This window comes from Amblyomma mixtum, chromosome 7 (genome assembly GCF_055824585.1).
Source record: "Amblyomma mixtum isolate Tamu chromosome 7, ASM5582458v1, whole genome shotgun sequence".
Taxonomy (NCBI): Eukaryota; Metazoa; Arthropoda; class Arachnida; order Ixodida; family Ixodidae; genus Amblyomma; species Amblyomma mixtum.
Window position 1 is genome coordinate 10768711 of NC_143018.1, and position 15109 is coordinate 10783819.

General features: G+C 46.9%; 1 protein-coding gene across 1 annotated transcript in view; it reads left to right on the top strand.

The window, feature by feature from the left end:
- The first annotated feature begins 222 nt into the window (after positions 1 to 222).
- The window catches only part of LOC149334988 (endothelin-converting enzyme 1-like), a 28787-nt gene continuing 13900 nt past the window's right edge, over positions 223 to 15109 (top strand). Inside the window, exons 1-3 of the mRNA XM_089553694.1 lie at positions 223 to 503; positions 2687 to 2909; positions 8242 to 8480. Of these exons, the coding sequence (XP_089409820.1) occupies positions 223 to 503; positions 2687 to 2909; positions 8242 to 8480 (743 nt within the window). The remainder of the gene's footprint in view (positions 504 to 2686; positions 2910 to 8241; positions 8481 to 15109) is intronic.

Here is a 15109-nt window from a genome sequence, read left to right on the forward strand (position 1 = left end):
GAAGATATCCCCATTCCCTCCTCTATCCAATGCTCTTGGAAGGAGGCCCTGCGAGCTGCAGACGTTGAGAGCCAGATCAAACCTGGTTCTCTGGCACGGGTCCGGGGCTGCCTTCAGAGGGCTCCTGGACTAGGAAGGTCTTCTACAGAGGGCGTCATCATCATTTTCTGTTCTTCAGTAAAATACCGCTCTTTCACAAGAGCAGAGGAGGAGGAAGCCTAAATGCGGGTCTACGAGGACATCTTCATCATCATCATCACCGGCCATCGCGTGCTGAGAGGAAGAAGAGAGGCCGCCATGGACGAGGTCGCGTTGAAGAGAAGCTGCACTGCCTCTAAACGCAACTACGAGGGCCCGAGGCCTAAGCGCCTGCGGTCGCCGGGAAGTGCAAGGCCTTGGCGTCGGGAGATCGGTCCAAAAGGATCCTCAACTGGTTTTCCCGAAAACCAGGCATCGAGCAGGGGGAACGCCGAGCAGGCCGCTCCACCACGTGGATCTCTTAGGTGAGTGGAAAAGACCTCCTCACCCGTTCAAACGGCTCAACATGGTAACTCGCTTGGCGACAGTTTGCAATCGTAATGCATTCTGCTGCTTTGAAAAGCGGTGACGAGTGCCACTACTGAAGGCGCTCGAACATCCTGGAGCCCCTTAACATGCATCCTAATCTCAGCATGTGGCCAGCCTCCTGCCTTGTCAGGGATGTTTCCATGCGGTTACGGCGTATCACCGTTGTAGCCGCCGCGGTGGCTCAGTGGCTATGGTGCTCGGCTACTGACCCGAAAGACGTGGGTTCGATCCCGGCCGCGGCGGCTGGAATTTCTTTGGAGGAGAAATTCTAGAGGCCCGTGTACTGTGCGATGTCAGTGCACGTTAAAGAACCCCAGGTGGTCGAAATTTCCGGAGCCCTCCACTACGGCGTCTCTCATAGCCTTAGTCGCTTTGGGACGTTAAACCCCATAAACCAACCAAACCATCACCGTTGTAGTATTGCAGAATTGTAGACTGCATGACGCCACCATGCCTGTGTTAACTCCAGTGATAGTGCGCCAGCTCTATTCTCGTGATGTACTAACGGGGACACAAGTCTCTAGGACGCGTGAACGGAGATCTAACCAATCTGTCGACGATGCTCGTGTCTCGCCACCCCACGTGAGAGCACCTGAACCGAATTCCAATTCTACTGTCTTTCTTCAGCTGATACGCGATTAGAAAAGTTACATGCCGCAGTTTAAATTCACTTGTCCTGAGGATTTCTGCCCTGGATAAGGAAGAGCGCTAACGATAAAGCCAGGCCCTACTAAGAAGCTTTCCACATAAAAAAAAGATGGTAGGTTCTTAATGTAATTAAACCGAGTAGGACGTGCGAAGCACCTGAGGCAACGCCGCCTCAAAGGCAACCGCATGCAAGATCTTATCGTCCGCCGCTATCAGCAGCCGCCCCCGGGTGGGGGGCGTCAAAGGTTGAGGCTTCACAGATACCTCGGATTTTTCAGTTTTCCTAAAGAAGTAGCGCTTTCGCACTAAAAGAAACCTTCCACTCAATAAGGAACAAATAGCTAAACCTGTATACGGCACAGATTGGCATTCTGAATGCCCTCGGATGTTATGTGATGAGTGACGCACGCACTTGTCACTGTTGTTATATAATGTCTTTCAATGTGAATGCACGTATTTTGTCGACCTAACTTACCCTTTAATGCCCACAATGTGAAGACATCACATGGTCTAGGGGGGTTCAACGTCCCTAAAGCGACTCAGGCTGAGGCACGCCGTAGTGAAGAGCTCCGGAAATTTCGAACACCTGGAGTTCTGTAACGTGCACTGTTATCGCACGCTACACGAGCCTCTACAATTTCGCCTCTATCGAAGTACGACCGCAGCAGCCGGGATCGAACCCGCGTCTTTCGGGTCAGTAGCCGAGCGCCATAACCACTCAGCCACCGCGGCGGTTTGTGAAAACATCACAGAAAAAAAAAACTGTTGCCTTCAGATTATCGTAGTTAATGTACCAACATTTAAAACCCAACAACAATTTTATTAGCCGTGCTGAACCCCAGGGAAATCGGCGCGTCGACAATTATCAACAATTTGCACTTGACCAACTTTGTTAAGCTTGTCCGAATTGCGTGAAAGACCAAATCGAAGACCTCGAACGAACTCCAAGGCAGTAAACAATTCTTGTATGCAACAAATATCTTCGTACTTTCTCCGAAACATTTGTCAGAAAATGCGAGAAGAGCAACTAATGGACCCCGACTGGAAATTGCACATTCGCACCTCCTTTTTCTTCGCACAGTTTGCTGAAAGTGACCCCGAACAATTTACCCAGAAAGCGCTGGCTACTGAGAACATGTTGGCATCGAGATTTTTATAGAACCTCCATGCAGTAATGAACACGGGGTGTGCAAACGCTGTCAAGAATCCACGACACTAGACAGTAAAGAGTTAATGCAGTTGGTAGCGGCACTTGAGCTTCCATTCTTTTTCTTTGCCCTATCCGAGTGCGCTAAAGACGTTTTTTTTTTTTTAATTCCTGTCCTCGGTATAGTGCACATGATGGCCTAAATGAGGCAGACAGTGGGCTTTCTCACTGAATGAACGTGAGGGGATTCTGCTGTCGTTATCATTCCTTCCACTATGGGATAGGAGGAAAAATTTATATCTTCATGTTCGTTGGCATCCACAGTTTGATGAACGGTAAGCGGCAGAGTCACTCGTCACGATCTACCGCGAGTCCCGGCTCTACAGGAGGAGCAGCTCCCCAAAACCCGGCAGCTACGACAGCGCCCCACAGCGACGAACAGAATAACACTTCCTCTACCCTGGAGGAGGGCGCCAAACGCAGGAGGCGAGGATTGTCACTCTACAAAGCATGGCCTGCGAGCATTGGAATGCCAGAGCCCAACATGGTAAGTGCTGGCTCGAAATGGTGGTTGATGGGGGTCCCCAGCAGACGACCAGCTAACACCAAAGAAGAACCGTAGATATTGTATCAAGCAAGGAACGCACCCAATAGCGCGAAATACAAGCCTTCCGCATTGCGTGTTTCTGGTGCAATGATTGAAAAGAGCCGTCTGCAGCTCTCTGAAGAGTCTTGAAGCTTGCTTCAAAGGTTAACTGATAACTCGTAATACCACTGACGCGATACGAGCGAGAATCATTAATTTTGCTCCCACAAGATATCGCTAGCAGGATATATAGCTACGCTAAATGGCACCAGACCGTATGTGACACTGACCCGTCGCATACAGTAGAGCTTCCGTTCTTATGTACCATAATTGCGTGAACCAAAGCAAAAGATTGGCTACCCTTGAGCTTGTTTGTGCCGCTTTGAACATAATTTACAAAAAGTGCGTTGAATGCAATTACGAGGAACACTTACTGCATTGTTGGTTTAGTGGCAAAATTACAATTTATGGACTCAACTGCAAACTGGGAAGAGGTGCAGGTAGTGCACAGAACTTTTACAAGAAATATTCGAAGTGCTGTCTCCACTGCAACACACTTCATGTATCGCTCGCCCACGAAACGAAGCACCACAGCCGCATTGCAGCCCCATCTGCAGAACATTCTGTGGTGGTCTTCATATCCAGGTCCTATACACTGGCATGCTCGTCTGCTAAAACCTGATTTCTTGTCTACCCTCAACCAAAGAAGTCTAAATGGGTCAGGATTAGAGACCTTGGGGGCAATGGAACGGGGCCGCTGCCCCTCATTCATTGAGTGCAAATCTTGCACCACACATCTTGCACAGTACGTCTAGAAGGATGCTCTGGCACTCTATCGTGCTGGTATCATGCTTCCCTTAGCACTTTGACAGACAGGTCTTCAATGAATTCCTTTTCTTTCTCGCATTGCTGCGCATTACCTTCTCCCGGTGTGTGACTATTCAAAACAGTGGTAGGGTTTCAACATATGGTTAAATCGAGCAGACCTGCGAAAGCATGTATTTAGCCTGGTTGGCTCATGATTTTGCTTTGATGGGTCGTCGGCCACTCTGACGACGCTATTACACTCAGGTTAAGCTCTGACTGACGTTAAGCTGATGCGATCTGTTCGCGCTGCAGATAGAAGTTGATGAAGACGACGGTGTGCAATGCACAGGAAGAGTGTGTGTTGCAGTTTAATAGAGGTGTATCCGCTATGCACCCTGGTCAGTCTCCCACCGTGGGTATGTACCATTAAGCCTGAGGACATTATCATCATCATTAGAGGCATCAGCAGCTCCGGTGCTAACATCGTGCAGTGTACAGCGAAGCTGGTCTGTTCGCACCGCCTCGGGTTCAAAATCCAGTCGCTGCAGTATTTTTTTTTATTTGATACCTCAAAGTCCCCTGGTATGGGGCATTACATGAGGGATGGGCATGACAGTTAAACAATAATGGTCTTGATGGCGTTCTTAAAATGGATGGCGTTGATGTGATGAACGGCGTCCTGTGGTATATATCATTCCAGTCTCGGGATGACGTGACGAAAAAAGATCGAGAATGAGCGGTGGTTCTTGCGGTGGGGGCGTAGACGGACTTATGGTGGTTAATACGGCTTGAGAGGCGACAAGCAGGTGATATGACCGATGCTCCTAAAGATGAATGATAAAACATATGAAAGAGGCACAATCGAGAAATTTTTCGTCGCGTTTCAAGGCTTGGTAAGTTAGCTCTAGATTTTAAAGCAGACACACTAGTGTAGTACGAATAATCAGAATAAATGAAGCGGATAGCTCGATTTTGTATTTTTTCTGAGGTTAAAGAGAGGTTATACTGGTGAGGATCCCATATTGCTGAAGCATATCCTAGTTTAGGACGGACAAAAGTTATGTATGCTAATGATTTGATGGATGGAGTGGCAAATCGTAGATTACGCCGTATGAAACCAAGGGTACGATTAGCATCTTTAGTGATGTTCGTGATACGAGATGACCATGTTAGGTTTTGCGTTACAGTAATACCCAAGTACTTACAGGAAGAGACGGACGACACTTCTGAACCGAAAAGAGTGTATTTAGAAGGAGTATGCATCTGCCGACGATGGAACGAAATCAAACAAGTTTTGGAAATATTAAGAGACATTAACCAACGTTCGCACCTAGTTTGGATTCGGTTAAGATTTGTGCACCCTCAAGATCAGGACGCCACAAGATTCATGGCTGGGTTTAACACCGTGAAGTACTGCTTTCGCACTAAAAAACAGGAGCCCACAATTCGGTATTCGGTCAATGGAAGCGGCGCACAAAACGTCGATTGAGCACTTATGTAGGTGTTTGACGCTCGAAGCCAGTAGGGGGTCACATCATTCCAGTAATGGGCGTTGTGAAGGTTTACAGAAGGATGAGGGCAGAACTGTGCTTCATGCGTCCAAATCCCCTTCTGTCATCTTTATTTAACTTAATCAGGGCAAAGTTACGAAAATGCGGCCTCCGTTCATGGTTTGTCGCACTCAGCTGCTGAACAGACGACATGAAAAGGGGGCATGCAGTGGTTGAGAGTGACTCTCCACAGTGACGTTCTGCTTGCACAAGCACACTGCGATATTTGCCAAACGCTGGCTTCGCTCTTATACGAAGGCAAGCACTCCGGTTTCAAACTCTTCGTCCAGAACATGCGCGTTAATCCGTATTGTTTACGCCACAGAATCTCTAGGAGAAAGTTTGTTAAGAAATCGCACAAACCTCGTCTCCACTGGAAGCCGACGGCCCGGGTGCTAGGAAGCGTAGAACTTCACTGTCAGACACTTGTTCTTCACTATGGATACATCTGCACGACATTCATGTCCACTGTTTCTTCGATGGATAATCCTCCTTCACTCCGCGACGCTGCTCCGAGGCTGATGCTGTCACACGCCAGAAGCGAGAATGGCACGACAATGGCGGCCACGCTATCACTTTGAGGCCGGTTTGCAAGCGCAGTGAGGGCACGCATTGGGTTCTGACGAGGCAGAAATCTGCGAAGCCGCGTAGCGAAGCGAAACTTGCAGCGACGATAGCGGCGGCCCGCCCGTCTGGGCCTCAGGTGACATTAGCAGTGCGACGCAAATCGCGAGGCGATCTACATCAGATGAGCTCGTTGTCGCGGTGTCCCGGTGTGTAGTCCCCTATCAAGGCGACTTTTTTTCGCCTCGCAAAGCGCGATAAAAATTTCTTGATTCTTTTTCTTGATTAGGCTGTTTGGAAGACGATCTCCAATTTCGCAAATACAACTTGACCCCTAAAATGAAAGTTTGAAAATTTAAATTATTTAGTGAATTATCGAACTAATTAAAACAATCTGCATATCTTACCTGGCGGCTACCGTAGAACCCAGTATAGCCGCAGGGCTAAAATCAACAAGTGAAACTTAAAAAAAAAAACGTTTTGCAGCGTCTAAAAAAAAAAAAAACTTCATACTTATCTTTGCGCGGCATGCTCCCCGGAGAGCTGCTATGACACGACAGCTGCCCCGCCGCGATGGCTCAGTAGTTACGGCGCTCGGCTGCTGACCCGAAAGACCCGGGTTCGATCCCAGCCGCGGCGGCCGAATTTCGATTGAGGCGAAATATTAGAGGCCCGTGTGCTGTGCGATGTCAGTGCACGCTAAAGAACCCCAGGTGGCCGAAGTTTCCGGAGCCCTTCACTACGGCGTCCCTAATAGCCTGAGTTGCTTTGAGATATTAAACCCCAATAAACCAATAGACGACAGCTGCTTGCGGCTATCATTATTTTCACCTTCCAGCATGCATCGCTGTGTAGTTGTGTGCCACTTGAAGCAGCATTCAGACGCCTTGAATATCAACGGACGAGCCCTAAGTGTCGCCGGCAGAACTGTGAAGAAGAGCTCGTCTGCTCTTCGATTTTGAATCCATTCAAATGTTTTAAAGTCACGAGCATTCGGAATGTTATAGATGCAACCGAACGCGACTTCCTTTACGAGAGTGCCGAGGAGCCTGGTGGGTGCTGCGGCGACAGCGACAGCGTTGTAGAGCATAAAGGTATCAGGAACGAGGCACCATAGGAAGTATCCGCTTCTACGGTTCAATAATGCAGTTTCGCCGTAACAATTGACAAATTGAAATCAAACCTGCCGATTTCATGTAAGGACCGCACCCCGCCTACAACCCCCCCACCCCCCCCCCCACCCCCCCAAGAAAAAAAAATGACGGCACTGTTCAGACGGCATTTAAACGGGAAAATCTTTCCGAATATAAATTGAGAGGGGTGTACCAAAGGGTCAAAGAATAAGTGAATATCCAGCTAAGTTTTGTCTTTCATAAACTTTGACCTTATGTTTCTTTTGGTTATGGTGGATTTGTCCGACCACAAAAAAAAAGCATTTTTTTCAGCAAAAAATATTTCAAATATTTGCCCTCCACTTGATTCAAACTGATGACATAAATTCCGAAAAGGGCCCCTTGATCACCGTTCTGAACGTTTTGAAGTGAATGGCAGCGTAGCTTACACTCAGGGATCCGCGAACTGAAAACGGTCCTCACGGCATCACAATTTACGTTCGAAAACCATCGATAGGGGCGATACATGGATTTAATTTCCATCTTATATTTACTACAGCTTGTAATAGCTCCGTTTTCCGTTAAAGCAGAACGCGGAACCGATACAGACTGTGTTGTGTTTGACCTCAGAATCCATTTAAAGGTTAATTCCGAGAGTTTTTAGAGATTCACATATTCGAAACTTTTACTGTAGTTTCTTCTCTGACCTCGTCATGTCCACTAAGTTTCGCAGCCATGCGGCATTTCATTTCTAGACAAATCTATATTAAAGTTTGCTGTTTGTGTGGCCTCAGTTCAGTCGATTTCTGCGGGCAACACTGCGTTTACGACGTCACAAACATCAATCGCACGTTGAGAACAACAAATTTCGAGGCTTGTATCAGGCCGTCTCAAGCACTTTATGAACTCAGTCGTTATTTCCAGTCGCTACTTCAGACATTCAAACCGCGCATGATCGTTTTTCCAATAATGCATATGAAGTGATCGCTCCACTAACTGGGGCAATCGTCCCCAGCTATTAACCGAGCTATGGTTTCATTTTTATGTTGTTGGAGTTTTAAAAGTTTGAAAATAGTTGTGTTTGGTATTTTTTAAAAAAGGGTTTAAATGGTTTATTGTGCTGGAGGTAGATGACTCTAAGGGATAGAGTCTTCTGTCTCTTTTCTTCATTAGCTCAAAGTGTCGGAGAAACCATCGGAGTTACCTTGTAAGGATAGTTCGAAAAGGGGTCAACGAGGTGTGTTTGGTCCCCGTATACAGATGGACGGCAGTTCCAGCTCGACGGAGTCCGACGGTCGGCGCACGGCGGTGCTGCTCGGCTTCCTGGTCGTCGTGGTGTCGGTGGCCTTTCTGGTGCGTGCCGTGCTGCCGGGAAGCCGAGCGGGCGGCAACCACCAGCCCGCCGGGCCGCTCTGTCCGGACGACGACGACTGCGCCTCGCACGACGACCTGCTCGCCAACCGGACGAGCGGTAGCGTAGATCCCTGCCAGGACTTCGGGTGGGCCTCACCTCTTGCTCTGTTTAGTCTTCGGGACCGCAGCGGTGGCCTAGTCGTTCGAGCACCCGCCTCGCATGCGGTAGGTGCGGTGTTCGATCCCCAGTGCCTCCGGGTACCCACCGGTGATACAATGGGTACAAGCTTCCCCTGGCCTGGTGCTGGGCCTCTCTGGAGTGGAAATGCTTGGGAAATGGTGGGTCTTTGACCCCATCTTGATCAAACGGAAATACCTTGTGCCAAGGCGCTCTTTGGCCGCAGATGCCCTTGCGCCATAAAAATACATCATCATCATCGTCATCATCATCGTCATTAATCTTCGGATATATCAAACTACGTCCACTATAGAACAAATGTTCTCCTAATGACCATTTAGGCCTTTACTGCGCCAGCCACTTGTCCCCGCAGGCTTCCTAACTTGACCTGCTTTGGTTGGTTGGTTTATGTGGTTTAACGTCCCAAAGCGACTAAGGCTATGAGAGACGCCGTAGTGGAGGGCTCCGGAAATTTCGACCACCTGGGGTTCTTTAACGTGCACTGACATCGCACAGTACACGGGCCTCTAGAATTTCTCCTCCAAAGAAATTCCAGCCGCCGCGGCCGGGATCGAACCCGCGTCTTTTGGGTCAGCAGCCGAGCACCATAGCCACTAAGCCACCGCGGCGGCTGACCTGCTTTCCCGTGCCCTCATACATTTACCCATCTGTGCGATGTCAGTGCACGTTAAATAACCCCAGGTGGTCGATATTTCCGGAGCCCTTCACTACGGCGTCTCTCATAGCCTCAGTCGCTTTGGGACGTTAAACCCCCCATAAACCAAACCAAATAATCTCTTGGAATCTATTCAGTTAGTCTCGTCTTTTCTCGCGTATTGCACGCCCTGTCCATCTCCATCTCTTCTTTATGACTTCAGTCAGGATGTCATTAGCCTGTGTTCGTTCTCGCATCCACTATGCTCTTCCTGCGTCTTTACTTTATCCTGCATGTTTTCATTTCCATGGCTCACATCGGACATAAGTGACCGCAGTGGTGGCCTAGTGGCGGCATCCGCCTCGCATACGGGAGGTGCGTGGTTCGATCCCTAGTATCGCCGGGTACTCGCCGCTGATGCAATGGGTATAAGTTTTCCCTTGGTCTTATGCACGGCTTCTTTGGGGCCAATTTCTTGGGAGATCGGTCTCTGACCCCAGGTTGAGTAGACGAAGATACCTTGTGCCTTAGCGCTCTTTGGGCACAGATACCCTTGCGCCACAGAAATTAATAATGACCATCAGATCGGACTAAAGTGCAAAGTAAAAAAAAAAAACTTCACAGTCGAATTCAGTCCAGCTAAACATGCAGATTAGTGCATTTTGTTGACTCCAGCCGCCAACGGTGACGGGGATGCTGACGGTGGGTGTGATGGTTATGAGTCACTGCCTAAGGGGTTTCGAAACACGCATTTTATCCATTTACTCCACGTCTCCATTAGGTTGTCAAAGTAACAAAAGTGTAATAACCGATTTCCAAATCGTAGATTAGGAAGCGATAAGATTTCATCTTCGCGAAGGTAACCACCATAGGCTCATTCTATCCGTTCTTTAGGGCTTAAAGTAAGGCCACTTTTTGAAAATTTTTGCCTTGAAAAGTGTGGGGATCTCGGGAAGCAACCTTTAATGAATTCTGCTTTAGAAACGTTGTTCACCGAACAACATATGACACAAAATCGTACTTGTATGTATTGTACCTTCTCTTGCGAACGCAACATTTTTTTTTACCCTCCAGTTATCTCCAGAAATTACAACCACAGCTTCCCCATAAAGCTCGTTTCGTTTTGAAGTCCTTTGAAAATGAGAACCATAGCTTCGGGTGCAGAGAGGATACTTGGAGGCGAAGACCTTGTGAGAGGGGGGGATACACAGCTTCACATCTCCGCAGAAGTGAAAAAGAAAAGAAATAGTGTGAGGGTGTGATTTTAACGATATCAAATCGTGCAAGAGTCGATATTGGGCTTGTACAGTAACCTAACTACCAGCAATTGGATCGGCCGTTAGTACGGTAGCACTGTGTGTTCCAAAACTCCCTTGCCCGTGCATGTTATGCTTCGTTTGTGAAGGTTTGCTGGCAAGATTAGAATAGAAGGGATCTTTATTTCTTTCTGATGAACATGATACATAGCAGTGATGTTTTGTATCAAGTGAAAAGTGTCTTTCGAATGGGACATTATGAAATATGTTTGCACGAGTTTTCTGCTTCCTGTTAAGTCCTATCACAATAATGGAATTTTCGGTATCTAAGATTAGCCAGCCCCGTGGGAGTTCAGACAAACCTAGAAAGAGCTTCAGGCCTGAAGGCAAGAATACGGGTGCCGAAGAAAGCGTGCCTGCAGCATTGTTCAGTTTGCCCACATTATGAATACCATAGTAGCCTGGTGGCACGTACTACGTGTTGCTGAGACACCAAATTACTTATAAAACCTATTCCTCGTTGACAGTAGCGCTTGCGTTTGGCTAGTATATAGGATGAGCTGCCTTTTTCATGTGTGAGCTACAGACCGGCTTCTGTGCCCAGTGCCCACTATAGATAGGCTTAACTGTCGAGAGTGAGCCCTTTTGAAGTAGGAAGCTTTTGCCTCAGCAGGATTTATTCGACGCCTCAAAATTACGCTTCTGCAAGTTTATGGATTTGCGCACAGTGGCACCTTCATTGAGAACAGAAAATTTCTACGAAGTTAGCCGAAAGTTGTAACCTGGGCCCAATTACTGTTAAGCTTAAACTAAACTGAATAGTACACATTGTCTATTTATTTATTTATACATACTGCAGCGCAATTATAGACCAGATTTTTGAGCCTCTCCTGGGCGCGGCCATTTTGCACCGACTGGCGCGCCGCGGTGCGGGCGTTTCTTTGGGGACTGCGGGGCTGCGGCAGTTCCGCGGCCGCGCCTGCATATAGCCGCGCTTGTCGAGCATACTTCCGCTGCGTGGCTGTGTTGCAGGAAGTATTTACGTTATCAAAGCGATAACATTGACGCGTTTTAATGACATTTAGTTTGACATTCAGGTTAATTGTGCCGGCGCTTAGCACGCGCTCGTGCTGATATTGAATTCCGTCTTGGTGCTCCACCGCAAAGAAACTTTTGTTCAATATCAAGCATTAGGTGTGCGCCTAGCATGCAGTTCCAATTCCCATGCACTCTTATTCCTTCCTGCCGGCCGGACATAAAGCCCCCCCCCCCCCACCCCTTCCACAAACAGGGCTTTCTTGTCGCCGCGCCAGTTTATCAACAAATTACCGCTGTGAGCCCACTGAGTCGCAGCGCCTACAGAAAAGAAATTTTGTCATGGTTTATGCAACCTGGTGCATAAAAACGTACTTTCGCTTAATTTATCAAAGCTTGAATAGATATGAGCAGCTAATCCAGCTTTCACTAATTCTGAGGTCCGAAGTCGCGTTATTTTATTCAGGAGCTCTCGCCGCGTGTTAGAGCGTTGCGTAGGCGTTTGGCTAAGTGTGGAAAATGTAATGAAATCGCGCATATTTTCCTATGAATAATGTAGATACCGCACCGCTGCGGTGGCTCAGTGGTTACGGCTCTCTTCTCTGGCCCAAAAGACGCGGGTTCGATCCCGGCCGCGGCGGCCGAATTTCGAAGGAGGCGAAATTCTAGAGGCCCGTGTACTGTGCGATGTCAGTGCACGTTAAAGAACCCCAGGTGGTCGAAATTTCCGGAGCCCTTCACTACGGCGTCCCTCATAGCCTGAGTCGCTTTGGGACGTAAAACCTTAATAAACCAAACCAAGCTAAGGTAGATACCAACAGCAGAAAGATACTATAGATAAACCTTTACCCCCCAGATACCTCTGACATGCGTGCGGAAAAAGCAGCTGAAATCGGTAGCGGTCGTGCTTACAATCCTGTGCATGAAATGTTCTTAATGGGAACAAGAGCAAGCTCAGCGCAAGGATGCTGAACACGTACTGGTGATCGAAAACACGCGCTCCGTCGGGACAACCTGCAGCTCGCCTATCCAGTTACTACTCCACTGAGTCAAGTCAATAGATCTACATTCTGATGCATAATATTATCATAGATGATATCGCACGTAAAAGGCGACAACAAACGACACGACAGCGCAGAAATCTGCTTCTAAGTGCCGGTTTCCAGTCCGTACACTACCTGGTCGACTACCCTCGGATGTCACGTTAACGAGTAACTGCGCACAAGATAGCCGCAGCACTGTCTGGAAGAGGGCAAATGTGAGTAGTGACGCACAGCACACACCCTCATACGTTAGCTGATGGAGCACAAAACGGCAGAAGCGAACACGTAAACATGCGTTCTATGCGCGGCGCCGGCGCGACCCGCAGTCCCTCGGGCCGCGCGCGCCGACAGATGGCGACTGGTGTCGAGAGTAGGCGCGCGTCCGCAGCCTGCGTGCGAGGGTAAAAAAATCTGGTCTATATGCGCTATGGCAGGAGTGGAAAAAAAAAACAAAAAGCAAAATACTAAAGGTAACAAAATACAACAAAATGTACAAAGTGAACACAATGAAGTTCAAAACACACAAAAAGTAACAAACAAAAAAGGAACTGTTAATGGCACAGTAGGAATATTCAGGTATTATGTGTCTTCCATGGCAGTTATAAAACTTTGAACTGGAGATGAACGAATGGATCCAGGTAGAGAATTCCAGGCTTCTATTGAACGGGGAAAAAAACTGAATTTGAACAAATTAGTACGTGCAAAATACGGTATTAAATTTAGCTCGTGATGACTTCTTGTAGATGATAAAGGTGCAAAGTTAATGTAGTGGTTCACTGAGAGCCTTACCGAGGAATTGACGATACAATGTAAGAATTTTAGTGATTCAGTGTGGCGACGGGCGGAGAGCGTGGTTAAATTCAATGAGAGAAGTGTAGAAGAGGGTGAGAAATCGCGATCATAACGATGACATATAAAACGCACAGCTTTTTTCTGGACTGCTTCTAACATGTTAATTTCAAACTGCTTGTACGGGTTCCACACTACAGCTGCGTAATCAAGAACAGGGCGGATTAGAGATTTATACAACAGTAGTTTTGTGTCTTTTGGTGAATTGGGTAGTGTGCGTCGTAGATAACCTAGTTTTTTTAGTGCTTTATTACATACGTAATCAATGTGTTTAGACCAAGAGATGTTATGCGTGAATATGACACCAAGATATTTATACTGAGAGACCCTATCTACCACACGGCCATTGAACGAGTAACTAAAATTGGAAATGGAAGATTTGTTACAAAAAGACATGAGGACGGTTTTGTCGCAATTAATTCTCATTTGCCAGGTACTATACCAACTACAAAACATAGCAAATGACTCTTGGAGGTGACGATGATCATTAGGGCCATTAATTACTTCGTATAAAACGCAGTCATCATCGTAAAGACGAATGTTAGAAGAAATGTTATGTGGCAAGTGATTTATATATATTAAAAAGAGTAGCGGTCCAAGGACGGAACCCTGAGGCACTCCTGACGTCACATCAACAGCAGCGGAATGAGAAGAATTATAAGATACGAACTGGGAACGGGATGAGAGAAAGCTAGAAATCCAATCAACCAAGTGAGGATTGTTTAGTACAGCATTTAGTTTAGCAAGAAGTTTGGAATGTAGAACAGTATCGAACGCTTTCGAGAAATCTATAAAAATGGCATCAACTTGGTTGCCGATATCGAGGTTAAGTAATATATCATGAGTGAATTCTGTTAATTGTGTTACCGTACTAAAACTGCGCCTAAACCCATGCTGAAAGTTAGATAGCAAATTACTGGATTCAAGAAAAAGCATGATGTGTTTATGAATGACGTGTTCCAACATTTTGCATGATTGTGATGTCAAAGAAATCGGTCTATAGTTAGACAAGCACTGCCTATCACCGGATTTATAAAGAGGGAGCACTTTGGCTAATTTCCATGAAGAAGGGACAGTAGCAGATGATAAGGACTTATTGAATATGATGGACAGGTATTTCGATGACCACATGGAGTAACGAACCAGGAACGCATTGTATATTCCATCTGGACCGGTACATTTCTTAACATCGAGGTTTAGTACAAGATTTAGGATGCCATCAGGGTTTACCACAACATCACTGATTGCTGAAGAAGAAATTATATTGGTGAGCGGTGGAATGACATTGTTATCGGGAACGAACACTGAGTGAAAATATTTGTTGAAAGCATCTGATATTACTGCCGGCTCACTGATGACGTCATTATCTAATCTGAACGAAGTGGATGAAGTATCGTGAGGTAAGATGGATGACCAAAATTTTCGGGGGTTAGTTCTTAACAGATCGCGCAGGTGGACACGAAAAAAGAAATCTTTGGCCGTATGCAACTTAAGATCAAATTCTTCTTTCGCCTTGTGAAATCTGTCCAAGGTTATGGGATCGTTGCTTCTTCTAGAACGCCTTAGCCTACGAACGCGACGAGATAAATGCAAGATGTCTCGAGTCATCCAAGGAACATTAGTATTTTTTTTCTTAGTTTTAAAAGGAACAAAGCGTTGGACACAATCTTTGACAAGACATTCAAAGTAATTAACAAGAAAATTTACGTCTTAGCTTGCTGAGAAAGCAAAGAACGTATCGAAATGATCAGCTAAAACA